Here is a 27,783-nt window from a genome sequence, read left to right as displayed (position 1 = left end):
CAAAGAGCGTCTTAACTGTCAGCTATTTTGCATAAGCCAAGAAAATATGCTTGATATTTCATCTATTTTTATTCCTGTCAGCCTTATCAGTGTGTCTGCGGTTTAGTGAGAGATCTGATGTCTCCCCTTGTCATGGTGAGAGCGATGGCATGTTAAAAAGGTTGTATAACCTTTTGAAATCTGCACTGTGGATGAGGGCGCTGAGAGGATGGTGCCCTCAATCTGACCCACATCTGATTCACCTTGAGCAAGGCAGGCTGCTGGCAACCCACACCGAGCCACAGAGTTCACTCGTGCTGCGACACCGTTGCGCAATCTACGAGGAAGCCGCTCCGTAATAAATAAATCTGGATGAGGCGGTCCATCTGGGAACAACATTTTTTCAAGCAGAGCTCTCCTGACGTGATGCCTAGTGGGCTTTATAAATATCCTGAGCCCATCCGCGCAATGTGAACTGTGTTTCACCCTCCCACACCCTTCCCCTCTGAGTGTTTGCCTTCTGCTCGCAGTGAAAAGCAGGCTTTACTTTGCTTTGTTTGTCCCTCAGCGCTTGCCTCCCACTTTCTCCCTGTTAACTGTCGGCGTTCAAAAGCAGAACACTGGAAACCACATGTGAAACAGAACTCTCTTGGCTTCACAATGTAGGTGAATGACCCAGAGGGATTCTTTTTTTTTTATGTCATATGGGAGCTCGGAAAGATCAGAACTGAAGCTGCGATTTCTATGTACGTGTGGCACTTTTCATTTCAAAATGGCAAACTGCCACGCCAAAAGCAGACCATTATCTTTGTAAACAAATTACAGCAAGTGAGCCATTTTCCCAGCGGTGCCGTGCGCCGCGTCGCTCTGATCTGGTGTTGTTCCTAATCATATCTGTTGGCGTGATATGATATCCCAGAAACAAACCTTAATGAACAACAGGCGATAGCAGAGACAAAGTTTTCTGTGTAGCTCTGGAACCTTTTCCCCAACGAAGATCACCGTATAGATATTCTGTGCTTCTCTCCGCACACTGTAGAGAAAGGACTGTGTAGATATGGCTGGCAGCCAGTGATGAATAGAATTTATGGAGAGTTGTGCCCCTACTACTAAGTGTTTGACCTTGTGTTGTAGAACTACACCCCCATCCACCTAATGCATATGTATGACGCATCTACCTGTAAAGGCTGCAATCTTTAAACAGTCAACCGTGGCTGAAGTGATTGAATATTTCATGGTAGCATTAAACAAGCTGGAAAGTTATTTGTTTCAAAATCATCCGTGCCATGTTTCTGTGTTATATTTGCTGCCAACTACCTGTGTGAACCATAGACTGTATATAAAGATGGACGACATGACAGCTCCCCAAAAGTGAAGCCAAAACATCTTGATTTCCCCCTGGTGGCTGGCTGCAGTATAGGTCATAAACCCCACCCCCTCCATGTTAGCAGATGGGACCATAGACTGTATGTAAGAAGTGGACGTAGTCACTATGACATAGTCACCGTGACGTTACCCATTGTGGTAACGTCACAGTGACTTTATGGTCTATTTGACTCTAAATGGGACCATAATTTACTAAATGAACATCATGCTGTATTGAAGAAGACTTGAAACTAGTGAATGAGACCATAAACTCATGTTTACAATGTTTACTGAGGTAATAAAAAAGTGAGAAGTAGGGTCATTTTCTCATAGACTTCTATATACAATCAGACTTCTTTTTGCAACCAGAGGAGTCGCCCCCTGCTGGCTATTAGAAAGAATGCAAGTTTAATGCACTTCCACATTGGCTTCACTTTTCAGAACCTGAGGTAGCCCACTGAATGGGACTTGGGCCAAACTAAAAAGTCAAAGTACATGTCAAATACATTTTTCCCAAAGATCGTTTCTGTCATTTTAGGTAGTTCTTATCCCCGATCACTACTGCTCAGACTCTGGCTCCAAATGACGTCAAAATCTCAAGATAGCAGCTCCCGTATCCGGGATATTTTTGGCTTCACTTTTGTACAGTGGAAGGGAGTGGAGACATGTCATCCATCTTTATATTCAGTCTATGGTATAAATGTGAGAAAAGTATAAAATAGTTCCTGCAGACAGAGACACGTGCAGATATCGCTCTGAGTCTAATGTCTAACACAATTTACTCATTCATTAATACATTGCAGCTAATTTCCTACATTTATCCACTGTGAGTGTGCGTGTGTGTGTGTGTGTGTGTGTGTGTGTGTGTTTGAGGACTGACACCCTCTGAGCTTGCTGCTCCCTTTGACCTTTAACACCACAGTGTATAATAACTCTTACAGTCTGACAGGTCAACTGAGGCGTCACGGCTGGCCCCCTGCTGTGGGTTAGGGCTGAGCCTTTTTATCATACTACCCACCCGGTGATGGATGAACCCGGCAACGAACTGGCGAGAGGGCTAACAGCGTTGCTCAGAGAAAGCGGATAAGGCGTTGTAACAAATAACACCTCGCTGAACTCCACTCCACTACCTTCTCCTTGTCCCTGGCTTCAGGCTCGTTCAGCTATTCGGTTTGAGCAGCGTTTATTGCTCCACAAAGCACACAGACTTATGGGGTTTAATAGTCCACTGCTCACAGAGACAGTTTCTGATGGCACTTGTCCTGAGTGCCTTAGTGCAAAGTAAGGGGATATCCATTCAGGGCTTTAGTACCGAATTCTGGCTCCACAAAATAGACAGAAATTTTGTGGAACATATTTTTGTAGGCAAACATTTCTATATTTTACAGATATCAAATGAATATGAAGTGAAATGGATTTGATATGTTTTGGAAACACATGTATCATATGCAGCAGAGCTGCATTAAGCTTCAAAGTCACAGTGCATCATTCGCCAGGAAACTGGGAGTCACAGGATCTGTAAGTGTATGTGACGTGAATAACGACAGAATCCTGCATTGGCTTGAGGTTTTACATGCGTTCAGCATCGCTGCACAACAAGCCAAATGGACTCCAGATCCGGGCGCCTATAATGTATTTAATGGATCATTGGAGGCCGACTTTCCAAGCCCCTGTGTTGGGATTGCAAATGCTTGGGCAGCATATAAGAAAAAAGCACACTCAGGTTTGTTGCTCTCCTTTAAAGTATAGAAGAGGGAGATTCAGGGTGCCGTATGGGGTAATGATGACTAATAAACATTTAAAAGGGGCATTTCATGAGAAACACATTTTCTTAAGTTTTTGTGGACAAACATTTGGGCATCTGGAGTGCCTACCAACCTGCAAACTGTGAAATCCCAGTCAGTTTGTTGTGGATTGCCTACAGTAGATCAGAAAACACACAATCACATTCAAGCTCATTAGAATATATCACCAACAGTTTGACAACTACCTTCACTCCCAACTCCTCAAGTACCGCCGCTCGGTAAGTGCCCCTTGGCATTGGATACCAACGCACGTAGGCACCCTTTAGCGATTGTATGCGATGCACTGGGCTTCCAACTAACTCCAATGTAAACCCATAGACTGTATATAAGAAGTGGACATAGTTGGTGTAACATCACCCATTGATTTGTAAAATAATGTGTTTTTTGAACATTAAAGCATGTAGACATGTTCTAGTAGAAACACAAAATACAAGTATGAACCTGAAAATGAGTATGATACAGTATGTCCCCTTTAAGATAAGCTTGCATATTTTTGGTCAGTATCAAAGGCGATCATTCAATTCATTGCACAGTCTTTTCAAATGAACCACACTGGAAGAAAATGCTTGTCGACTTCTAATCACATGTTTTAAGACCCCAACACAATCCTAAATAAAACTGAAATGTCCAGCAGAGACACCTGGGAATGTGGTCACAGCTGAGACAGCTACACTCTCCGATTTCTCCCCATGTGACCCAACCTTAAGTCCTCTGCTTCCACCTGCGCCTGGTCAGTCACCCTGGAGCTGAGCGCCTTCAGCAGGGAAAGGGCTTTCCAAGCCCCCTTTGATTTATTCAGTATTTGGCTAACCTTGCTCTGAACCTTCCCCATGAGATTTCCAACCATTTTAGCCCTCCTCTACGTGAACTACATGCCTCCTCGACCTAGTTCCATCCCAACATGCTTCCTCTCCCTCTGCTTTCGCAACAGCTCACTCAGGAGAATGAGAAACAGGCCCTTGAAGGGAGGCTCGGGTTCTCTCTCAGCAGAGTCTGTACTCCCCCCCTCCTCCCCACCCAGTGCGGGTCACCTACTGATCACAATGTGCGGCCCTATATCGTGAGTGCACAGGAGGGCATTTATGGTTCGCTTGGATTCAAATGGATGTTTATGAGCCTTGTCTGGCAGCCAAAGGGCAGGCACTATCCCAGCTTTTACAGCCACTCTCATGGGTTCGCCTTTGCTTGTGTGTTCTTGCTTTGACTTGTGCTCAGATATGGGGTGTCTCTCTGTGTGTGTCTGGATCTGTGATCTCCATATATCCCCTTGTGTGTTTATGACTAGGGGTAGAAGTGTTACTGTCGAGGCAGTGTGGGGAAAGTTCTTTGTATATGTACTCTGTGTGTTTGTTTTACAGAGCCCCGAGACCACATGGAGTTCACTTGTCTTTCAAGTCACATTTTACTCGTGTCCCTTCGATGTTGACTGGTTTCATAAATCTTCAATATTTAGAGAAAGAGAATCTGCATTTATTTAAAAAGCGTTGGCTTCATGATTAACCGCACAGCGAGGAAGGAAACAGCGCGGTCCACAGATAAGCACACATTTGCGCTCCGTTGCATTTTCACTGAACATTGCTCTTTGCTCTGATCTAAATATACTAGTTACAGTCTCAGGAGGAGCAATCAGGGCATGTCAGTGAGCAAACAGATGGAATGAAATGGTGAGGTCTGTAGACAATATGGAACTGCTTTGAGTGTTCTTATGACAAGTCAACACATTAATCGATTAATCACATGACTGTCCATGATTAATCAAGATTAATCACACATTTTTTATCTGTTCAAAATGTACCTTAAAGGGAGATTTGTCACGTATTTAATACTCTTATCAACATGGGAGTGGGCAAATATGCTTGTTTTATGCAAATATACGTACATATCTATTATTGGAAATCACTTAACACAAAACAATGACAAATATTGTCCAGAAACCCTCACAGGTACTGCATTTAGCATAAAAAATATGCTCAAATCATAACATGGCAAACTCAAGCCCAACAGGCAACAACAGCTGTCAGTGTGTCAGTGTGCTGACTTGATTATGACTTGCCTAAAACAGCATGTGATTATCATAAAGTGGGCATGTCTGTGAAGGGGAGACTCGTGGGTACCCATAGAACCCATTTTCATTCACATATCTTGAGGTCAGAGGCAAGGGACCCCTTTGAAAATGGCCATGCCAGTTTTTCCTCCCCAAAATTTAGCGTACGTTTATAGCGTTATTTAACCTCCTTCCCTTTCCCTTTCTAGTATGACATGGATTCCTGGTTTTCCAGTTTTATATGAAACCTGTATTTTCACTCTAGCTTTAAAACTGAGCCTGCTACCATCTTCGAAAGATTGATTGCGTTAATGCATTAAAAAAAATGAGTGGCATCAAAATTAAGTTGCGTTAACGCGTTATCGCATTAACTTTGACAGCCCTAGTAAAAGCTATTTTTTTTTTGTCAAATAACATTAACCGCCATTTCCTGTAGTGTAAAAGAGAGCGATGAGACTTTTAGTATAGATGATTGTCTTACTGAATAAAATATCATACACAGCAGTATTATTATACAGTACGCTGTGGTGATTCTCCTGATTTAAACATAGACAGTCTCAACATCATAAAGAGGTTTTAGCTTGTTAAAAATAAGTCCAACACAGGCTCCCCATGAGGTTAAGAAAAGCGCAGCTGAGCGCGGTATTTTCATTTTTACCACAGCCCCTTCTTTTATTGCAATAAACCTCAATGTGGTCCGATTTTAGCCTCATCTCATTAAACATTAAGGAGTTCCGATTCACTGTCTACCATCTGTGGGGTGCAAAAGAGCACAAAACCCCCCTTAACCTTATTAGTTATTTTATTGCAACTCATGATCCTGAATGCTCTTGTGTTTCTGTGGAGCAGTATAACCTCAACTATTCATTTTGCTTCCATTTAGGTTTGGTTCTCTCTGTTGGTCTCCACTTTACTTGTCAGAATATATAACCTTTACATATGGCCTTATGCACCGGACAGCTGACTATCACACATAACAGCAAGAACAACAGATTATTATAGGGGTTGCTTTGACAACTATGATACACACATTGGTCCTTCAGTTGCTTGATGACTAATTGGTCTTGTTGTGTAACTAAGGTTCCACTGTAGGAAGTAAATATTGCTTAGGTGTCTCAGGTCTCTCCAAGATTGCACAAACTTGAATCTGGGTTTAGTAATATGCCAGTTCAACACAGTGAGTCAACTGTGTGAGCCACAGGATTTCTGTGGAACGGTACATGCAGCTAGGTGCTAACTACATGCATGGTGGGGTACAGCTGTTCGTGTTTCTCATATTTAGTCAACATGATCCTCTTTTTTTAAGTTTAGTTTTATTTCACTAAAAGTCTGGGCATTTTAGTCTTATCTTAGTCAAAGAAAAAACATTTTAATGTGGTTTTAATCAATTAAAGTGTTGATATTCTAGTCTTTTTTAGTCGTCAGATTATATTGAACATTTTAGTCAATCTAGTCAAGCCAGAATACCACCTTGTTTCTTTCTCCCAAGCCCCGTTGTCATTGGTTACTCTTTTTTGTCAAAGAAAATAAAGAGATAGTTTGCTAGTTTTTTTATTATGCTACATTTTAGTCTCTTCTTTTTTCATCAAGATTATTGCCTGTAAATCACAGTTAGGGTTTAATGACGTTGGTGCCATTGAAAAAAAATATTGTTGACGAACATGTTTGGCCATAGTGTCCGTTAAAGAAATTCATGCTGATTTCAGCTAAAGGAATAGTTCAACATTTTGCACAATACGCATACTTCATCATGCTGAGAGTTAGATGAGAAGATCAATACAACTCCCAACACATCTAAATCTTTATGCTAAGCTATGCTAAGATAATCAGCTGTGGGCAGTAGCTTCATATTTATTGTACAGAGAGTGGTGTCGATATTCTCGTCTAAATCTGGGTAAAAATGCAAATAAGCACTTTACCCAAAATCTCAAACTATTCTTTAAACATTCTGGAGTTAAGTTTCATTCAGCTCACATAATCTGAAATCACAGATCAGTTTCTCCTTTTTGTACGAATTTAGATGACAAGCTCCTTGCAACTTTCCCATGGGGACAGACCTTTTGTTTAATTTCAGTTCCAAGCTGTCTTTTGGTAATTCAGCTAGAAGCTCATCTCTTCCAGATTTTAAGATGCTTTTTCTATAATACCCTCAATCTAAAGGTAACTGTGAGACTCTGGCATTGATGCGTCTCATCCATTGTTAATTTACACCCCTCTGTTTTGAGCTAAAGCCTTGGAACATGCTCAGATTCGTACGCAATAAAACAAAAGAGGCTCCATATTGTCCCCTTTTCTCTGGAATATTAGCCTCTGGGGTTTCGCTAATACAAATCACATTTATATGATCTACTACCACAAACATGTAGCAGTTGTAGACAAGATTGTATGAGAGTGAGCCAAGCCAACAGAACCACATTTGATGTATTGTCATCTTTGTAACAGACAATAAAATAGTTCACTTTTTTGAAAAATTGACTTTGAACTTTAATGACTGCTGTCCTTTCAGGGCTCCATAAATACAACACAGACTCTCTGCCTGTCCACGTTCATTAAACGTGGTTTAGACCACTCTGCATGTGTGAGGAGGAGGTCCTGACCGACTTGTTTGGAGTTCATTATGTTTATGGAGATTAACACCATCCCACTTCACCATTTTCTGACAGCAGAGAACAGACAAGAATACACATGCGCCCCCCCCCGGCCCCTCCACCCCCCAAGCGTATGTTTTATGTTTTGACAACATCGTCTGTCACAGTCACTGATCTCATGCATGGAATAAATCAAAGGTGTTATCACACTGCTATGAGAGTCAAAACCCAGACACAAAACAATCAGTACCTCCCAAGTGTTCACTTTTTCTATTTTCATCATGCACAAAGAAACACAGCGCGTCTCTAAAACTCCGTTTTATTATCTTGTTTTGATTCAAAGACACATTAAAAAGAGGATAAAAAAAGAAGTGTAAAAACAGGCTAAGACAAGTGTCACAAAATAAAACCTCCCAGAATAACTACTGGTACAGACCTATGCATGGCTTCTGTTCAAAGTGAGGATGGCATTCAGTCCTTCATACTATACACATTCAAATGGGACCATTCTGCAGTTTATCAATTAATTCTACCTGCAGAAGCAACCGCCTTGCATGTCCCCTAAGTATTTGTCTTCACACTATCATGGGGCCTCCTCCGTTTCCAGATGTCTTAAGGTCCATATTCCCTTCATTAACACCCCAGAGATGTTGAGGTCTCTCTCACATTGTATGCAATCCAGGTTCATGTCCTCCCTTTGAACGTGTTCATGCAGGTGTAACTCCCAGAAAACTTGTGGATTTCTTCAAGTGCAACTTGTGGCATGAAGCTAGAAAGTGCAAAAAGACCAGAAATGGAGTGTTAAACATGAAACAATTAACAATTATTATTATTGATAAAAACAATAGGGATACACCGATCCAACTTTTTCAGTCCTGATACTGATAGCAATACCTGGGCTTTGGGTATCGGCCGAAAAACGATTACCGATCCAATACCAGTGTTTAATCAATAAGCTTTTTGCCTCACTGTGTGGAAGTGACTGATCATTCTTTTATTTGTAAAGAAACATCTGGCTTGATTTAAATATTGCTTTCCTAACAAATAAATACATAAATATACATTTACTGAATTTTTATTTATTATTAAAATAATAAATCGTACACCTAAAAACTGCAGTTAATGCAACAACAAATTGTTCAAAATTTAAACAGTAATTAAAATTCCAGTATATAATGTATATAGAATATAAACATAGAATTGAATTGAATAGATCGGCTCCATTTTCACAGATACCCGATCCCGATATTTGAGTCAATATCGGCCCGGTATCCGATCCGGTATCGGTGCATCCCTAAAACACAAGAAAACCCCCCCCCCAAAAAAGTCAAATGAAAATTGTTTACCTTTTTAAAATGACAAGGGCATGCATAGTCCAGGGCAGGTAGAGGAAGGCCTTGTCAGCTCGGACTGCATCCACAGTCCTCTGGGAAACTACCTCGGGTTTGAGAGGGGGGAAGAGTTGGGGAAACCTACAAAAGATATAAGATATAGTAGTTTTGAGACAAAGTGATGGTCTTGCTGATAAAATTAAGAATGCATATTCAAGGTGAAATTACAGTGCAAAGTGCTTTAGCTAGCTAGACATGCTTTAATGGCAACATAACAACAAAGTTTAGATAAACTGTTGGTGTAAGCTGCCAAACTGTACATTAAATGTTTCTGATTGTACAAAACATTCTGTGTTACAGACGCAAAGCACCTTACACAGTTAAGCACTATTAGCCACAAAGGGGCAGACGGACTGACGATTGCTTAATGAAAGAGTAATTATGCAAATTATTATTGTTTTTTGACTGAACTGACTGTCTTTTATTATGGTCTACTGGTCTACTCATTGCAGAGGAAGAGTCAAGTCTGTGAGACTGTAGCATACATTATCTGGTAACCATGAATGTCTGCGTAAAATATAACACATTTAATTTCAATCCAACCAATAGTTGTTAAGATGTTTTACTCTGAACCACAACCATACAGAGGTGTTGGTGGAAAAGTCAGTGGATCCCTACAGTCAGTAGGATTCATCCTGTGGGGAACATGAATGTATGAAATATGACAATCCATCCAGTAGTTGTTCAGTCTGGTTGACTGACTGACCTAAGAATTGACATCCCGAGAACCAGGGATGTTAATAATTAACCGTTTAACCGTTAACCGATTAAGAATTTTGACCAATTAATGCTATCAGTTAAACGGTTAAAACAAATAATATTAATCAATGTAAAAACAAGGAGGAGCAGCTTGTCACTAAAACAAGAATAGCTGGTCCACATTAAAGGTGGTCTGAGTGTTGTTAACTTTGGGTAGCAGGTAGCAAGGGGAAATTGGCTTGTGTATTGGGGCGTTGTAGCACTTAATTCAGTGACAAATAGCCTAAATTGTACACATACTACACTGCTACGTTCTCAGCTATAATGTTATTGCCAACTTCATACTCATTGTTACACATTCGGCGGGCCGCCGGGCTTGCAATACACTGGCGGAAACCCTGACAAAGTATGCCAGGCAGACACACAGCTGACAACCTCGCAGCTAAACTTATTGATACAGTGGAGACTTACTGGGAAAGTGACTGCATGTTTCCAAGACAATGCATGCAACATTATGGCTACTAACTCTCTCTCCTGTTGGTAAATACTGGATTCAACCTGTTTGTGCATCTTTTATCATTGCAGCTGGGTGGCTGGTTAGGCAGTCCAACCATAGCGACAGGCTGCAAGCAAAGCACTAATCTTGTCGGTTAACGGTAAATGATCGGTTAACGAGTGACGGCTATCAGAAAAAAAATTCTGAATTAGCATCCCTACATGGAATCATACGTGGGATCACACCAGCCGTGACACCAATGGGGCAATGGCCCCTTCCCTACTTCCGGCACCCTTGCTCGGACCACACCCATCTCAACTACACACCTGTGAAGTTTCGTGACTGGATCTTACATGGTTATGATACCATCGCGCTGACAAAATCTGTCAACAGGTGTCTCCAGGACCACATTTTGACGACATGACGACACACACACACAGACTCAGAGTTGAAAACAATACACACATATCATCTTTAAATACCTGACTCTCATGCCCTGGAACATCTCTGTATTGGTGTGGAAGGGAAGCACGGTGGTACAGCCAACGCCGGGACAGTCCAGCAGGCCCAGCGTCAGACTCTCCATGAAGGCCAGCGACGAGGCCTTGGAGGTGCAGTAATCTATGGCCCCAGGGATGGGAGACTGGGACAGGATGGAGTTTATGCACACCACGTGGCCATGCTGCAGCTCCAGCATCCGAGGCAGGAAGGCTTTTGTAGTCTGGCATGAGGAAAGAAGAAAGGGAGAATGAAGACGAGGTGGAAGGAAGCGTGGAAATAGAAGGTGAAATATATTCGGAGCGGAGTAAAAAGAAGAACAGACAAGAGAAACAGGCCCACAGTGTAACCACAGATTAAATTTCCATTTCCATTTAGTTGATAATTGCATTTCTGTCTGCATATGACATAGTCTTTTGATCTCCATTCCAAATAAAAATGCCACGAGTTCCAAAAACCTTCTGATGTTTCAGGGGCTGAGAGGCAATCTGGAAATACCCCACTTAACCTGCCATAATAGCGGTCATGATTGACAAGTCTTGGGGGTGCCTTCTGTATATAATGCCACACTATAATCAAAATATGAAAATGATAAGGATAATCTGCTGTGAGGAATTCCCCTACTCCGCCGTGCAAACTGCCTCTGCTTTAGTCTCTGCGAGTCTTACCCAGAACTGTCCCATGGTGTTGATGTGTTGGGATTTCAGAAGGGCGTCGTCATCGCTGTCCATCAGACTTTTGCCGTGCACTACAGCTGCATTGTTCACTAATATCGTAACATCTCCCACCTGAGATTAAAAAAACACAACATTCAGGAAAAAACAGTCAAAGATCTTATGTGCTTTCTCCCTGCTTTCATGAGATGATACAGTTGTGCTGCACCAGAGCTGTCAGCAATATTCCCCGCTCTTATTCAGATATTTCAGTTGAAGTGTAATCTATACACCAGATGGGAGACAGAGCCGCTCAGAGCCAATATACATACGGAGCAGACAGAGAGGCATCACAGAGAAATATTTTATGATGTGCTTTGCCGTGTGCAAACAGCGTTTCTCTTTGTGCAAGTGGAAATATCTTTATAGCCGGCGTACCTTTTCTCTAACCACCTTGGCTTGCTTGTAAACTTCCTCCCGATTGGCCACATCACACAGGAAGTAATGGCACTCTGTTCCTGAGAGAGAGATCTCTTCTGCTGTTTCTTTGAGGCACTTTTCTGTCCGGCCCCACAGGATCACCTAGCAAAAAAAAAAATGTTTTAAAAGGGTTAGACACAAACAGAGAAACGCTCTACATTGAAACGGTGCCGAGATCGGAAGCAAATCAAGTGACCCGTTGCTTATAAGCAGAACAAAAAGGGCTGTTTTTACAGCCAGTCATCAACAAAACATTACGTATGTTTTGCGCAATTTTTCTGGCAGGGAGACTTGGTTTGAGATCTTTGAGCAACGCTGCTCTTTTCATTCAGAGAACAGAGAGGTCATTTTCACTCCAACAAATAGTTTTCGTGCAAGATTAAAGGCTTGGGGGCACAGGGGGGGTTGTGCTGTGTGAATGAATTGTCTCTTCATCCACCCGGAGACTAAATGAAGGCCGGTCATTTGAGCAGGGAACACGGGGTTGGATGGAGGTGGGGGGACTAGTGATTGGGCAATTAGATCTGTCAGTCTTTGGGGTCAGGGAAAGGTAATGAAATCAGGGGGTGAGCCCTCCTCATCTCTCAAACACAAATTCTCAAAGAGATTACACGGCCTGTTGGGCAGATGAGCCCCGTCATTTTCTGGTCAAGGGAGTCTGAAAACAGTGCATGTGTGAAGCGCTGAGGACGCCAGTGTGGGATTTGGCCGGTCGCCCGTGACCAAGGTTAATATTTGAGCAAAAAGTCTTCTAGAAAGTGATCTTGTGTATGCGAGGGACAGAACGACACAAAAGAAAAGCGTGTCTCTTGCCAGTTGCAGTAGCTCTATATGATCACCCGTTGTCTTTTGCACGTATTGAAACTCATCTCGCAGAAACAGGACACTTTCAGACAGTGTCAATCTTTTTCAAATTGACTCAGCATTTGTATTGAGCCAAACGTAACATACTGGTAATGACAGTGTGTCAATTTGCAAACCCTTTAAAATCACTAAATAACTTTTGTAATGTAGCGTTTGTGTTCTGTCCGATGGTAATAGTTGCAGAACCAAACCAAACACAGAAATACAGACACTGTTAAGTTTTAGGGGACGTCAAAGATTACAGTCTGGAATGTGTTCTTTTTATTTCCTTATCAGATCCGAAGCAATAAGGGCTCGCCTCCCTCCGTGAGCGGCCCTTGTTTGAGTTACTTCTGATTGTTTTTTTTTGTTTGCTTCATTTGCAAGCCCATTTGAGTAATCAGCGGAGGCAGACAGGTCTTGATAAATAACTGAAAGCTTTTAATAGGATTTGAGCCCTACAAACAAAGCTGACAGCTCTCATTAAAAGTCAGCACTCAAACTGTGCTCTCCTGCTAAAATGTTATTTAATTAATTAGGTTTATCACCCCCGTCACAACACACAGGACCCTCAGAACAAACAAGCATTGGCCAAATTGCGATCTGGATAGAAATGGTAAGAAAACAAGTTTTTTTATTGACCTTACACGAGCCCCCCCAAGCCCCCTTCGCTATCAGTGATTGTTCTAACTAGGCGTGCCTAACGGGACTTCACATGCTGTAAGTAAAAGCCCTCTAATCGACAAATTAAAGTGGCAAAGAGACCTTGACAGAGAGAGATGCCACTCAATACTGGCTGTGGCGTGACGTCTCCGTGTCCCCAGCAGCTCCAGCTGAATTACAGTGATACTCTATCTCTCAGGTCTGAATGTATGGGTGGGTATGAACCCTCCTTTTCACACCCATTGTATGGGCCAGCAGAGAGGCAGCACACAGAGGGGGCAGCGGGAGTTCAGGAGGCAGTCGCCTGCCGCTGTCTAATTACTGCGGAGACAGCAAGGTCAGTTGCAGGGCAATACCCAGCTGGGAGCGGTGTGCTTCCCGCCTCCAGCACAACACACACACACGCACACCCACCCACACAAACCTGTTGTCAGTGCCACGGTTTGGTTCATCTCCCTTGCAGTGATCTCTTTATGTAATGTTTACAACCACATAAAAATCAATGTTGTAGAGCTGTTGTCATGGTACTAAAAAATACTTTGAAACGGAGCTTTGAAGAAACAGGCTGTTTAGATGTCATCTATTTACTGCCATTGTTCTGAAAGCCCCCTCGCCGTGCTCTGAACTTGGATGCTGCGTTTGAAAAATACTTTGGTCTGGTTTATTGTTTCGGAGCTTCGTTCTGCAACGGTTCCCCGCTAATAGCGACACAATAAGACCTGGCTCCCCTCCTGGGTCCACCGGGTCTCCAACACGCCGGTTTCTTTCCTCAACGCCGCAGTTAAGTCTTCCTCACACCGTGAAAACACCAAAGCCCGAGCAGAGGGAAAAGGAAATTCCGGCTGCCAATCACAAAGGGGCTCAAACTGGGGTGAGCGCAAGTTCGCGGAGGTTAGCCCTATTCATAATTACCGTCCTATTTCCTTTTAGCATCTCTTTAGGCTGGGAGTAATTGTCATACACATTACCACAGGTGTTGTTTTCAAAGCCTTCACACCTAGATAATACCCAACAATGGGGTGCTGAAAAGCATGGTGACGTCCTTTGTTGTGCAGCTGCAAAGTAAAGCTTTTAAAACCCACTGGTTTCTTCTTGCTCGTTCCCCAAGGAGATGGCATTGAAAGACAGAGGGAGGCAGTTAGTGTTTCATTGAGCTTTCAGCAATGTTTTCAAGCTGCTAAAATTGCGCCTTAAGAGAACATCCGAGATGCGGCGAGTTGTCACACATGTACGGATAATTACAACCCTCTGCTTGCAGCTGGGCCGCTCAGTGCTTTCTACCAGGGAAATTATACCACCACTTTGACGACTCCCGTCTGAGGTGATCAAAAATAGCGCTACTCTGTATTAACACATTTCTGCTGAAGGGACACCAGCGGCTCATCAGCCACTCAGCTGTGTAATGTTCACCCACTGGATTGGTAGACAAACCAAAGCTGGGAATGATGATGGGAACAGAGCCTGACCCGGTGATGAGGAACTGTCTATGTAGCCACTGGAGCATTTCAGGCCCAAAGGACGGATCCTTGTTGGGGGGGGGTGAGGGATGGGGAAGGTGGGGCGAGATGGGAGGGTGCATAGTTTTGACGAGCGGGGTGCTTCTCTGAAATTGGCGGGACTGGATGAATTACTTTTAATATTGATGAGAAATATAAGGGTTTGCAAATATGCAATCCTATGGATCAGTCTAACTTAGCAATGTAATCAGATAACTTTTGAATACCGAACTCTGAGCTTTGTACTGCTGAGTACCGATTCACGTTAAATCAAATTTCCGTACCTGAGAGCGCATCTAGGCGAGAGAGTATGAGCCGCAGCAGAGCCGCGAATCTATGCTTGTCGCACCCGCGAGTGTCCACATGGCCAAAGTGACGTCACACCATCAGACACAACCCGTTATGGGGGTTCCGTGCGGCAGGTTTTCGAACTACGCGGAAGCAGGTGGGTGAAGAAAATGGAGATCTTTGAGGAGCTTTGAGAATGTCTATTTGCCACGAGGAGAAACCTGCACAGATTATTAAAGATCCAAACGTTTCCTCATTACAATTCCACATCAGCTCGTATCCGTGTGACCGTCCTCGCGGAAAGAATAAGTAAGGCTTTAGTGTGCGCCGCGAGGACGGCGTGTGCGGCACTGGCAGAGAAAGACGGGGAGAGAGACTACATCACCTGAAAGCAGTCGCAAGTGTGGTCACTACACAGACAACGCTCGCTGCAAAATTTGTAATGCGAAATACAAAGCTGGTCAGGACAACATGTCTCACACGTGCTTCCTTCGAGACACACACGGCAGCTTTCTCACGCTATGCCCTGGTGATGGACTTTGGCAGGCTGGACGTTGTAGGGACGTAGGGAGGGGTTTTCTTTTGTGTGGTGTGTAAAATGTTCTAAATAAATAATGTGAAACTGAGAAGATTGAACTCATTTTGTACAACTGAAATTAAATTTTTGTTATTGCAGAGAGTACCGGAAAAAATTTACTAAATGAACCGGTATCGGTACAAATGTGAATGGTACCCAACCCTACTTTTGGATCCTCTTAGTTTTAAACTCGATAGAATGGACATATAGACATGGGTACAATTCACCTTCCCATCCAGCTGGGAATCCAAACTTCAGTCTCATAGTAAACATTTCACAATTATCAGAATTCTGACCTATTTTGACCTTTGTCATTTGATTACAGTGCATTTCAGTTACTGTATCAGATGTATGACTAATCCAGGATAATGTAATCTCTTCCTCCCTAACCCTTTTTGTTAAGTTGTTTTTGCTCATTTAGTTTTGCATATACTCCATAAAAAGGCATATCATGTCCTCTTGAAAACAAAACCTAATCTGGCTTTTATTAAACGCATTATGGGGGCTTTTTTCTGCTGTTGTGATATGTTGCCAGATTTTACGACAGTGCAAGCTCAAAAAAATGGCAAGAAACTATAATAGGGGCAATAGTAGTGCAAGTTATTGTGTGTGTGTGACTTTGGAGCAGTTTCAGTGAGACTTTGTTCACATATCCTACCCCCCCCCCACACACACACTCCAAAACACACACACACACACACAAATCAATGCCTTTAACACAGCCCAAATCTGTAGATAATACACTTTCTAGACATGGCAGTCATACCAGAATCACCCAGACCTTTAGCAGGATGAATGTCAGCTCCAGCTCTGCACTTAATCACATCAATCAGCCATAAAGGCTGCCTGGACCTGCCCTCCGGTTGACCCAAGCTGTTGTGCAATACTTGAACCAAAATTGAGGGCATGTGTCTCCAGTCTCACCGGACCAACTATGCTACTTAGAGGTTATGATCCCAGCTTTCAGAGAACAGTGGAACAACAATACACTTGGGGCAAGCAGGGTGGACAGGGCTGCTACCTGAGGCAGGAGAGGGAGGTGTTTGTGTGGGATTCAGACTGCCCAACTACTACTGCTTGTTTTGATACTAAATATATATACTATATGTACTCATTGAGATTAAGAATCTCTTTTGCAAGAGAGATCTGGCCAAGACAGCAGCAGCACTTAAACATACATTAAAGTTTCAGACACTACACAACATAAAACAAATGCAAAATAAACACATAGCATAATATCATACAAAACACATTAAAATCAAGTGTTTTGAAGCCAACGTGAAAATATTCAGAAACACATACAGCTCCCGATTGACTCTGCTTCTTCTAGGTCTTTCATTAATGTTTTTTAAATTCATCAAAAGTAATCAGATTTCCCAGTTTCAACTTAGCTTGCAGTGTAAAACTGTAAGTGTAAAGTGTACCCAGTACTGTGCAGACCTTAGGTACAGATAATAAGTACAGGTCAGACCATACCATAACAAACTGCATGCAAAATAACTCCAAATTGTTATAGAAGGAATGGAAGAAGAAGCAACGTGGGTGCAACAAGTTGTCTTTGCAGATGAAGTTACCTTTCTGGCCCCCTGCTTGGCAAACTCTTTGGCCAGGTGACGCCCGATGCCTCGTCCACCACCGGTCACCAACACCACCTCCTTGCTCAGGTCCTTCCTTCTGCTTGGCAACAGCGAAAACAAACTTGCCCTGACTATATAATAGAGCATTTGCACCGGGAAAAGACACATACGACACGCGCTCTTCAAATCCATCTCGAGAGGAGTGCTCGGAGTATATATATGAGGCTGTAATGTTTTTACGCAGCAAGTTTGCGCGCACCAAACTGATTTATATATATATATCCTCTCCAGGAAGAACAGACAGAGCTCCTGCAAAGTTTTATCCGCATGCAAACAATTCTCGTCTGCAGCCTCAGAAGCTGTCGCATGAGTAATCCAAAAAGCAGAAGAAGTGTGTGAGCTCTGACATGATCACGCTCTGGAGATGAGTGAGTTCTCAGTCAGAGCTGCATGTCAACCTTCTGGTGAAGAGTCGCATGAAACGTGAAGTCCAGGCGACGCTCCGTGGTGTGCGCGCTGCTGAACTACTGCTGTGTTGTGTTGTGTTGCTGTTCTGCTCTTCTATATATTAGCTCCTCTGCTGCGCTATACTTCCACTAGTGAAAGGACCTGGCTCAACCTAAAGGGGAGGTTTGTGTGGTGCATTAATCCTGATTGACATGTTAAGTGGGGATGAATATTTTTTATTTTTTTTTGTGCCCGTCTGCTCCTGAGTGGTTGTTGCGTACTTTCCCTCTTCCCCCACCCCCTTCATGTGTCTAACAGAGGTGGTTCTCAATCCCTGGTCCGCGGGCCCCCCCAGCGGTCGCTATACCACTCACTGCGGTCCCACCAGGTGGGTGCCTGGGTGTTTTTTTTTTTGGGGGGGACTTTTATTAACTTAACCTCGTTGCAGAATAACAATGATGTTTCAATCAGTGACAGTTATTTAAGTCTGTTAGTTATGAAGGTATGGCCTTATCTAAAATGATATATGATTATAGACTACATAACAACATTTTCTAAAATATTGGATGATTTGTTTATCTGTTTATTTGTTTTGCACAATTTAAGACTATACAACATAACAAAAAAATAAATGAATAATATACAGTGCAGGAAGAGGCAACAAATCCACTGGGTTTATCTGAAGCCTCCACCTAGAGCCAATTAATATAAAGAAATAATAGATTACATAATAGTGATAACAAACAATTAGGACAAGATATATATAATAACAACAATAACAATACAGTAAATATATAAAAAAAGACAAGTGTGTGTGTGTGTTGCGTGGAAGTGTATGGTTAGTGTTTGTGAGGAGGATATTGATTTAAATATCTATAAAGACTTATGGGAAATCGTAACCAAACAACATTGTGAGTGGGAAAAAATGAAAAACATAAAAACAGATACAGTACATGGACAACATGGGGAAAAGCAATTACAAGACAGCAATTAAATGACCCTTTAAGCGACTTTTGAAACATTTGACAGATGAACACTTTATTGATAGATGAAAAGCTACTCCATAATTTGATTCCCCTAAATCTTATCGAAAATTGACCTCTACTAGTGAGGAATTTAGGAGGATGAAGATCTAGAGATTGACGAGGTGAGTAAGAATGGACCTGAGAATTTGTTTTAAAATAGGTCTTGAACTGCTCAGGTGGGTGCCTGGGTGTCTTGTTTGTTTGGGGGACTTTATTAACTTAACCTCGTTGCAGAATAACAATGATGTTTCAATCAGTGACAGTTATTTAAGTCAATGCAATATCAACAAGCAAACTATTCTTATGTAAGAGGGGCCAGATGGGGGGTGGTGTTTGGTCAAGGGCTTTATAAAAAAAGACTGAGGTCAACTAATCCTTACTCCAGCCCCCCTATTAATTAAGATAAACTAATAAGCAAACAGACAATGAATCAGCTAAGCACTAAACAAACACACAGCTGAGAAACCTGACGATTGTAACCATAACACTAACCCTCCAAATAAGGAACCAACGTATAGAAGATATATATATAGATAGATAGATAGATATGCACATCTGTTTCAAAATATACAATAACTGGAACATGTTTGATATGCTAAACTTTACATTGGGCAATCTGGTTTCAAATCTCATATTTTTTTAGTTATTGTATGTTTTATTTTATCTTTATTTTACCAGGATAAGCCCATTTATTTTTTTAAATCTCTTTTACAAGGGGGTCCTGGTACAAACCACATAAAAACACCAATAACAGACTTAAAAACAGAACAGCAAAACAACATAAAAACACAAAACATTTCACATAAAAGCAACAACAGACTTAAAACCAACCAGAAAAGTTTCAGTGCCAGGACAAGTACACTCAAATAATCCTGTTCTGTTGATTCTGTTTTCAAAATCTTGCAGGTTTATAATAAAATCTAGTAGCTTACACCAAGATGAGGGTCCAAAAACTTGAAAAAGCGCTTTCACCAAAAACAGTGCAGGTTCTATATAATTAACGCAACCTATCTTTCAGACGTCGTAGCAGGCTCAGTTTTAAAGCTAGAGTGATGATATCAGATGAAACTAGAAAGCCTATGAATCCAGTGGTACCAACCATGTCAAACTAGCTTGTCGCAAAGGAGGTTAAATACCGCTTCAAACTTGCGCTAAATTTTGGTGAGGAAAAACTGGCGTGGGCATTTTCAAAGGGGTCCCTTGACCTCTGACCTCAAGATATGTGAATGAAAATGGGTTCTATGGGTACCCACGAGTCTCCCCTTTACAGACATGCCCACTTTATGATAATCACATGCAGTTTGGGGCAAGTCATAGTCAAGTCAGCACACTGACACACTGACAGCTGTTGTTGCCTGTTGGGCTGCAGTTTGCCATGTTATGATTTGAGCATATTTTTTTTATGCTAAATGCAGTAGAGGGTTTCTGGACAATATGTGAAATTGTTTTGTGTTGTTAATTGATTTACAATAATAAATATATAGACTTTAGACTTCATTGACCTACAAGGGGAAATTCTCTTCCACAGCACTGCACTTGTCAGACACCAACACACACAACAGCATACAACAACACAGCAACAGTAACAGCAACAGCAATACAACAGGGACAATAACAGAAAATGACAGCAGTACGTACTGCGACGCCTGTTGTTTAAGGCGGCTATGACTGCGGGTATCAAGCTTTTACCAAAGCGAGCCCTATTGCACCTCAATGTTCTGTGCCAGGGCATTATGGTAAGGTGCTGATTGAGTGAATTGAAATGGAAATTCTGTCAATATTCGGAGATGAGTCCTAATGTACGTTGAAATCAAGATCTCAAACAGATGAAATGTCTTTGTTGTATTTTATTCTTGCAAGAAGAGGCACTGAGTCACACAAAGTCTGCAGAAGAGTGCACTGCAGGAGATTATTATAATGTGATTATATAGAAATCTACAACAGGGAGTGTGAGAAAAGGAGTTGTTTTACACAGATAAGGAGTTGTTTTACTCAGACAGTGTCCCAGTAAAAGTCAGCACTCAGTACTTTCCCACTACATGAGACGAAGAGCACACAGACAGTAACTTTTCACTGTTGCATAAAGAGACATCACTACATACAATGTCATTTTCCATTACAGGTTGTGTATTAAATACTTGACAAATCTCCCTTTAAGGCATTTTGAACAGATACAAAATGTATGATTCATTTGAGATTAATCATGATTAACTATGGATAATCATGCAATTAATCGCTTGACAATCCTAATATATATATATATATATATATATACCGTATATACGTATATATTTATATACATAATGGCACGTACATCTGCTGATGTGCCCTTGAGCTAGTTACCTATCTCCAGCCTCAATAATCTGATGCAGACAAACAAAATTGTAGCCTCATAATATATGTAAAAGTGAAGTCTGGGTGATTTACAGTATCAAGAGCTCATATATTGAATTGCAGCAAACATTCAGTTGTATAAGCATGGTAGGGTTGGTATCATACTGAGTGAACATTATGATTTGATGGTACACAGAATTCAGTGTGTCCCTACATTTGTAGCAGTCTCCTGTGTGCAAAGCCACATCAGTTGTTGCTGTGGTAACATTTTGTATTTTTGAAGCAGACTATATCTCTCTGTGTGTGACAGTGCAATTTGGCAAAAAATAGGTCAGCCCAGTCTCAGAAGCTTGGCAGGGTGACGGATAGAAAAACTGCGCGAATACCTCCTAAACAAATCATACGAATTCATGAGCCTCAGACAAGATTCCAGTCTGTGATTTTTTGGCCCTGGCACTGTGATTTTTTACTGGGGTATCGCTGAATGCAGGGCTTTTTTCAGCAACTGGGATGGGTTTAAAGAGCAGCCTCACAATGGTTGCTTTGTGCTGGGCTCAGCTACTTAGGGAAAGGCACAGAGGCTCTCGGGGGCTGCTAAAAAACTCCAAGACAACACGAGTCCAGATGCCGTCTTCATTTGGGACGTTTTCTGAGATTTACAAAACGTGAACCCCAAAGTCAAGTTGCACTGGAAGCTTATAAGCCTAAAAAAGTATTCTCAGCTGAAGTCAAATTGAATATAAATTAGTGGATTTGCAAATTCACGAAAAAACAAAGTCTAAAGAAAATACATTACAGTGAGTGGCAAATGGGTTGAGGCTGCACGCAGAGTGCAAAAATGTAAATAGAGTATATTTCAGATGGCACTGTTTATTTATACTCATGCTATCACTGCCATCTACAGATCAGCCGTGAAAGTTCAGATAAGGGTGGTCTCAGTCAGCCTTCATTGGTAGCATCTCTGAACATTTTCCTCCATTAGATAGCAGACAATGAAAATGCCACTTGGTGCCGAACGCATCTGTAAGCGGCAGATCTTTCCTCAGTGCCAGGGGCATGAAAGAAAGCAGGGAAAAAGACACATTTCTGAGGAAATATTGCTAGGGATTGGAAGGCAAATTAATGGGTACAGTGAAATGTACCGGGCGGGCTCCAGCCCTTTTGGTTCTTTAGTCAAAACTCGGACCCCTGGGTTAGATTTCAACCCCCCAGAACCCTAACCCCGTAAACCGTAACACACATCAGACATCATGATGGTTGGGTTGAGACAAAAATTAAGATTTTTATTTTCAGAAATAACTGTTTATGTGTATAAATAACTGTTTATTATTATAATATAAATAAACTAGAGCTGTCAATTGATTAAAATATTTAATCGCAATTAATCATATGATTGTCCACGATTAATCACAAATGAATCGCACATCTGTTCAAAAGGGAGATTTGTCACGTATTTAATACTCTTATCAACATGGGAATGGGCGAATATGCTTGCTTTATGCAAATATATGTATATATTTATTATTGGAAATCCATTACCAACACAAAACAATGACAAATATTGTCCAGAAATCCTCACAGGTACTGCTTTTAGCATAAAAAAATCATAACATGGCAAACTCAAGCCCAACAGGCAACAACAGCTGTCAGTGTGTCAGTGTGTTGACTTGACTTGCCCCAAAACTGTATGTGATTATCATAAAGTGGGCATGTCTATAAAGGGGAGACGCGTGGGTACCCATAGAACCCATTTTTATTCACATATCTTGAGGTCAGAGGTCAAGGGACTCCTCCCCCTTGAAAATGGTCATGACAGTGTTTACTCGCCAAAATTTAGCGCAAGTTTGGAGCGGTATTTAGCCTTCTTTCTTCCAACAAGCTAGTATGACATGGTTGGTACCCATCGATTCCTTAGGTCTAGTTTCATTTGATACCAGTATCTTCACTCTATCTTCAAAACTGAGCCCACTACCACCCCGAAATATCGTTTGCGTCAATGCATTAAATAAATTAGTGGCGTTAAATTGATTTTGCGTTAAAGCGTTAATATCGCGTTAACTTTGGCAGCCCTAAAATAAATAATTGGTCCTTGATATTGTTGGCTTAAAAGAGTTTTACTACAATTTACACTTAACAAATAAGTGCGGCCGGGCAGATGAAAAAGTGTGAGGAAGAGAGTTACGGTGAAAAGTGTATTTCTTTCTTTCTTTCTTTCTTTTTGTTTATTTGTTACCTCAGTGCAGAAAATGAGGAAGGGCACCCACCGGCATTTATTTATTTATAAAAAATGTTTTTAGAGGGCAACCAGCACCCCCCAGAAGATGGTGCCCTAGGCAACCATATTTATGGCCTATGTCTTAGGCCGGCCCTGGAAATGTATGAGTTATTAGTAATTATAAAACCCATAACATATTTAGTAAAATATTCCATATTGAAACAACTTGGTTTCTATGGGAAACATGTAATTACTTTGACTACGCTGCCATAAAATATGTTGAGGAATCTAATTATTTGTTCCTGGGCAACAGGCAGCCAAACGTCATTAAGTGAAACCAAGGTCAAAATGCACTGCACGCGGATGTGGGAGGGGTGGAAAGAGGCTGAAGGCAGGTAGATAAAACATTTACTCCTAATGACTTAGCTTCAGCGGAGCAGCCCAGCAAACACCATGGACATCGGCACTGCAATTTTAATAATTGGCTTCGCTGCTCTTGTTGCAGCCTTCCTCCTCCTGGTAATTGGACTTGTGTACTCTGAGCTGATGAATTCAGACATTCCTCGTGGGGTTGCGAATAGCGGGAAACTGCACATGGTTCATGGCTTGTTTGTTGGCATAGCAATTGTGGTGAGTGTCTACAGCATCTATGGAATTGTTAGCGCTTATTATTTTATGTTCCCTTCATGTTTTGTATGTGCTATAATTAACTTTTTGTATTACTGTTAAATTCACGTATTCCTTAGTGTAAAGGATAATGCCTCTGCTTGTGTAAGAGAAAAAAACTCTATTCTTTTGTCAAAGATGGCTGTCCTTTCTTTGTCCTCCAGCAACTGATAAAGCTTAGATCAGAGACATTTTAGATAAGAAATCAACAAAGGTGTAAAAAAGGCAAGGTCATGTGTTCCCCTTCGTTGATGTTGTCATAGTAAATATGGTCTCTCAGAGAGAATAACTTTCATTTTGACTTTACCTATCAAGAACACATTTTTTTTGTTTGAAACATAGTCTCCCACTTGTGGTAATGTCTGTGGTTCCTCTCTTAAAAGGGCCGGATCCTTCATCGCCTGGGCATTTGTCAGCAGGTCAGCTTCACCCGATGGTTTGTGGCCTGTTTTCTGACTCGTGTAAATCCAGTTCCCGCGGGCCTGCGGGTGAAGGACCTGACGTTTTCTGAGGTCCCAGTGCGAGTCTATGAACCCACCACCGTGTGTGACGGCTTGAGAAGAGGTCTTGTGTATTTCCATGGAGGAGGATGGGTGCTGGGCAATATAGGTATACAAAGTTCACATCATGTACTTAAGTAATAGCAGAAAGGACATTATGTAAAAAAAGAAAAACACACTTTATGGTCCATTTAAAGATGCTCTAAACAATATTCAGAGCATTATTATAGCATCATACAACTATTGGCTATGTAAAGATATAGAGGAGTAATGTCTTCCTGAGCAGAGAATGAAGTCACTCTCCCTCTGTGTGTTGTATTCAGAGCCTCTCTGTGTTTTGTTGTTTGTGTTTGTTAGCCGGGCTGGCTGCGTATGCATTTAGTGCATGTGAGCGTGCCCCACTCACAGCCCCCACTCTGCACTGCTCTTACATGGCGGTTACAGCTGATAACGTCGTCCTGACCGATGGCACCGTAGCGGAAGTATAGCGTCCACCCTCCGATAACCCCCTCAGGTTAACACTGTTAGCTCTGTTAGCAGTGTTGTCTTTGCTTCCACTGTTAGCACTGTTAGTGCCGTTAGCTACGAGCTGTCGGCTCAGCTGTCGCCATTTTGAGAGCCATGCGGAGGTCTCATGGCAGTAAAATAGTCACTCAATTTAATCAATTGTACATAGACATGAATTTCCCTTTTTTGTCGTGACGCTCAACACGACTTTGAACAACATATTTTTTGTGCGTTTTCCTACGAATGTCCCGCAGCACGTGATGCACGTGTCGATTTCCGCTCTAGTCTTTTCAAAATAAAACTACTTAGATAGGTTTAGGAAATGATCACAGTTTGAGTTAAAATACCTCGGGAAGCACCATAACTTAAGTACGGAAGTTACATGACAAATAAATCAACTTTGACTTGTGGTTTCACACGGGACATGGACAGCGTTCCCTGCTCTCTATGATTCCAGGTTCACAATTATGTGGATGATTTTGTGCTGACCATCACAAAATAAATGTGAAAGTCGTCTCTATGTACACGAATCAATCCATTAAATTCCGTGACTATTTCACAAACTGCTGTGTTGGGGCTGCCCAATCTCGCATTTAGCACCTTTAAAACTAAAATAAATATTATTTGACCATATATATATATATTATCTATCATGCACCAACCCGTCCATGTTCAAATCACTAATCATAATAAACCTTTTTAGAACTGCTTTTAATATGTGATTAATGTTGTGTGTTTTATATATTATGATGTTCTTATGATCTTTGTATCTGTGTAAAGTGTCTTTGAGTTTCTTGAAAAGCGCTATATAAATAACATGTATTATTATTATTATTATTATTATAGTGTATATCCACATAGATAATTGAGAAGTTTGACATATAGATGTAAAATCATCATTTATGTATGTGAACACACCCGTGTTGGTCAATTGATGAAGGTCTGTTTATATTTCTAAACTTCAATAGCATCAGAAGGCTAATGATTTTATTTATTCATGTGTTGGCTCGTAAAGAACCTATTAATACATTTGGGGATAATAGCAAGTTCCCCTCCTGTGAATGAATTTTGGCAGTAGACAGGTCTACTCTTTATTTTACATTTGGCTCAAGGACTGAGCCTTAAAACTATTGATGTATCACAGTAATTTACTGTGAAAAAGGGGGAAAGAGAGTGTGCAATCTCTTCCACAAACTTTGGTGGTTTATTTGTTGTCTTATTAATATACTGCATTTTAATGTGTCCAGGTGGTGCTAAAGTCTAGCTACTTTATATGCTGTTGGGCAGTTTGATCTTTAACAATTCACCACATTTTTTAAGATCCCCATATTTATGAATGTTAAGTATCCGCAAATAAAACAGAAACTAAAAGCCTCCCAAGAAACGAGTAATAAAATATTTTCCACTGAGACACAGTGGAGTCAAAGAAAGTCGCAAAATAAATACTTTAATTAACTACAAAATTGCTCTTAAATATCGTACTTTCCATCATTATCATCATAATATGCTCTCTGAACACACAAAAGGAGATGAGTGCTGGTAGACTTCTGTCTGCAGTGCTTGGTTGCTTCTTATATAAGACCTTCACATATTCTCTTCTGCTAATCCTGAACAGATTCTGTTGATGAAGTCTGTCGGCACATCGCCAAGGAATCAGACACCGCTGTGGTTTCTGTTGGGTACTTCAACTTTTTCAATGCTCACAAATATCCAACATTTATTTTGTCTTCCAGAGAGCCAGAATTGAACATATTGTCCCACCGTCTTCCCTCTCACCCCTCTCAGATATCGATTAGCCCCCGAGCACAGATACCCCGCCCAGCTGGACGATTGTGAAGCGGCGTTGTGTCACTTCCTGTCTGCGGCTGAGGCAGAGTTTAGCGTGGACTCTCGCAGAGTGGCAGTCGGAGGGGACAGCACTGGGGCTAACCTGGCAGCCGCGCTGTGCCAAAGGCTGGCGAGGAGAGAGGTCGGACATCTGCCACTCCCCTGCGCTCAGGTCCTCATCTACCCGGCCCTGCAGATGGCAGATTTCAACCTGCCCTCGTACCAACAAAATCATGCTGTGCCCATATTGTTCCGTGGCCGTATGGCGTTCTACTTCCTGCAGTACCTCAATGGGGACATGTCTCTGTGCCAGGATTTGTTGGAAGGCATCCACGTCCCCACTGAGCTCAAGCCATGCTACGAGGAGTGGCTCTCCCCTTCCAACCTTCCCCCTGAGTTTCTTGCGCGGGGTTTCGGCGAGCGCCCAACCGCAGAATATGACGGGGAGGTGTATCACAAAATCAAAGCTGGCTTGGAACACGAGGTCTCGCCTTTACTGGCGGACGATGACGTCATTCAGAAAACACCCCCCACCTTTATCCTCACCTGCGAGTATGACGTCCTGAGGGATGATGGGATTCTTTACAGGAAACGACTGATGGACTTGGACAGGGATGTCACCTGGCGACACATGACGAAAGGTTTTCACGGCATGATTAACTTTTTCAAACAGGGCTGGCTCACCTTTCCCTCTGCAGCGCAGGTTGTGGATAGTGTTGTTGAGTATATGAAAACACTGTGAAGATCGTGATCATGTACTTTGGTACTTTTCCATTGTGTTTTACATTTTAATAAAAAAAAACTTGCCTCGAGTGACAGA

General features: G+C 41.8%; 2 protein-coding genes across 2 annotated transcripts; one reads left to right on the top strand and one right to left on the bottom strand.

The window, feature by feature from the left end:
- Positions 1–8,084: 8,084 nt before the first annotated feature.
- Positions 8,085–18,143, bottom strand: dhrs3b (dehydrogenase/reductase (SDR family) member 3b). Its single transcript, XM_074639325.1, has 6 exons — positions 17,440–18,143; positions 11,957–12,100; positions 11,534–11,653; positions 10,850–11,088; positions 9,128–9,253; positions 8,085–8,550 (listed from the first exon to the last, which is right to left on the bottom strand). The coding sequence occupies exons 1-6, from the start codon at positions 17,632–17,634 to the stop codon at positions 8,466–8,468; spliced, it is 909 nt and encodes a 302-aa protein (XP_074495426.1). The 5' UTR covers positions 17,635–18,143; the 3' UTR covers positions 8,085–8,465.
- Positions 18,144–23,854: 5,711 nt separating this feature from the next.
- On the top strand, positions 23,855–27,759 carry aadacl4 (arylacetamide deacetylase-like 4). Its single transcript, XM_074651682.1, has 4 exons — positions 23,855–24,093; positions 24,513–24,738; positions 26,752–26,815; positions 26,922–27,759. Exons 1-4 carry the CDS (start codon positions 23,917–23,919, stop codon positions 27,703–27,705), a joined length of 1,251 nt encoding a protein of 416 aa, XP_074507783.1. The 5' UTR covers positions 23,855–23,916; the 3' UTR covers positions 27,706–27,759.
- The last annotated feature ends 24 nt before the right edge of the window (positions 27,760–27,783 follow it).

Source organism: Sebastes fasciatus, chromosome 1 (genome assembly GCF_043250625.1).
Source record: "Sebastes fasciatus isolate fSebFas1 chromosome 1, fSebFas1.pri, whole genome shotgun sequence".
In the NCBI taxonomy this organism is placed as follows: domain Eukaryota; kingdom Metazoa; phylum Chordata; class Actinopteri; order Perciformes; family Sebastidae; genus Sebastes; species Sebastes fasciatus.
The sequence above is the reverse complement of the archived record's forward strand: the minus strand, read 5'-3'. Positions and strand labels throughout refer to the sequence as shown.

Excerpts from the sequence above, each read along its gene's own strand:
- aadacl4 (XM_074651682.1), top strand. The coding sequence starts at position 23,917 with ATGGACATCGGCACTGCAATTTTAATAATTGGCTTCGCTGCTCTTGTT. Across the intron at positions 24,094-24,512 it reads TTGTTGGCATAGCAATTGTG|GGCCGGATCCTTCATCGCCT; the intron begins GTGAGTGTCTAC and ends CTCTCTTAAAAG. Across the intron at positions 26,816-26,921 it reads ACCGCTGTGGTTTCTGTTGG|ATATCGATTAGCCCCCGAGC; the intron begins GTACTTCAACTT and ends CACCCCTCTCAG.
- dhrs3b (XM_074639325.1), bottom strand. The coding sequence starts at position 17,634 with ATGGATTTGAAGAGCGCGTGTCGTATGTGTCTTTTCCCGGTGCAAATG. Across the intron at positions 12,101-17,439 it reads CCAAGCAGGGGGCCAGAAAG|GTGATCCTGTGGGGCCGGAC; the intron begins GTAACTTCATCT and ends TTTTTTTGCTAG. Across the intron at positions 8,551-9,127 it reads GCCCTTGTCATTTTAAAAAG|CTTCATGCCACAAGTTGCAC; the intron begins GTAAACAATTTT and ends TGCACTTTCTAG.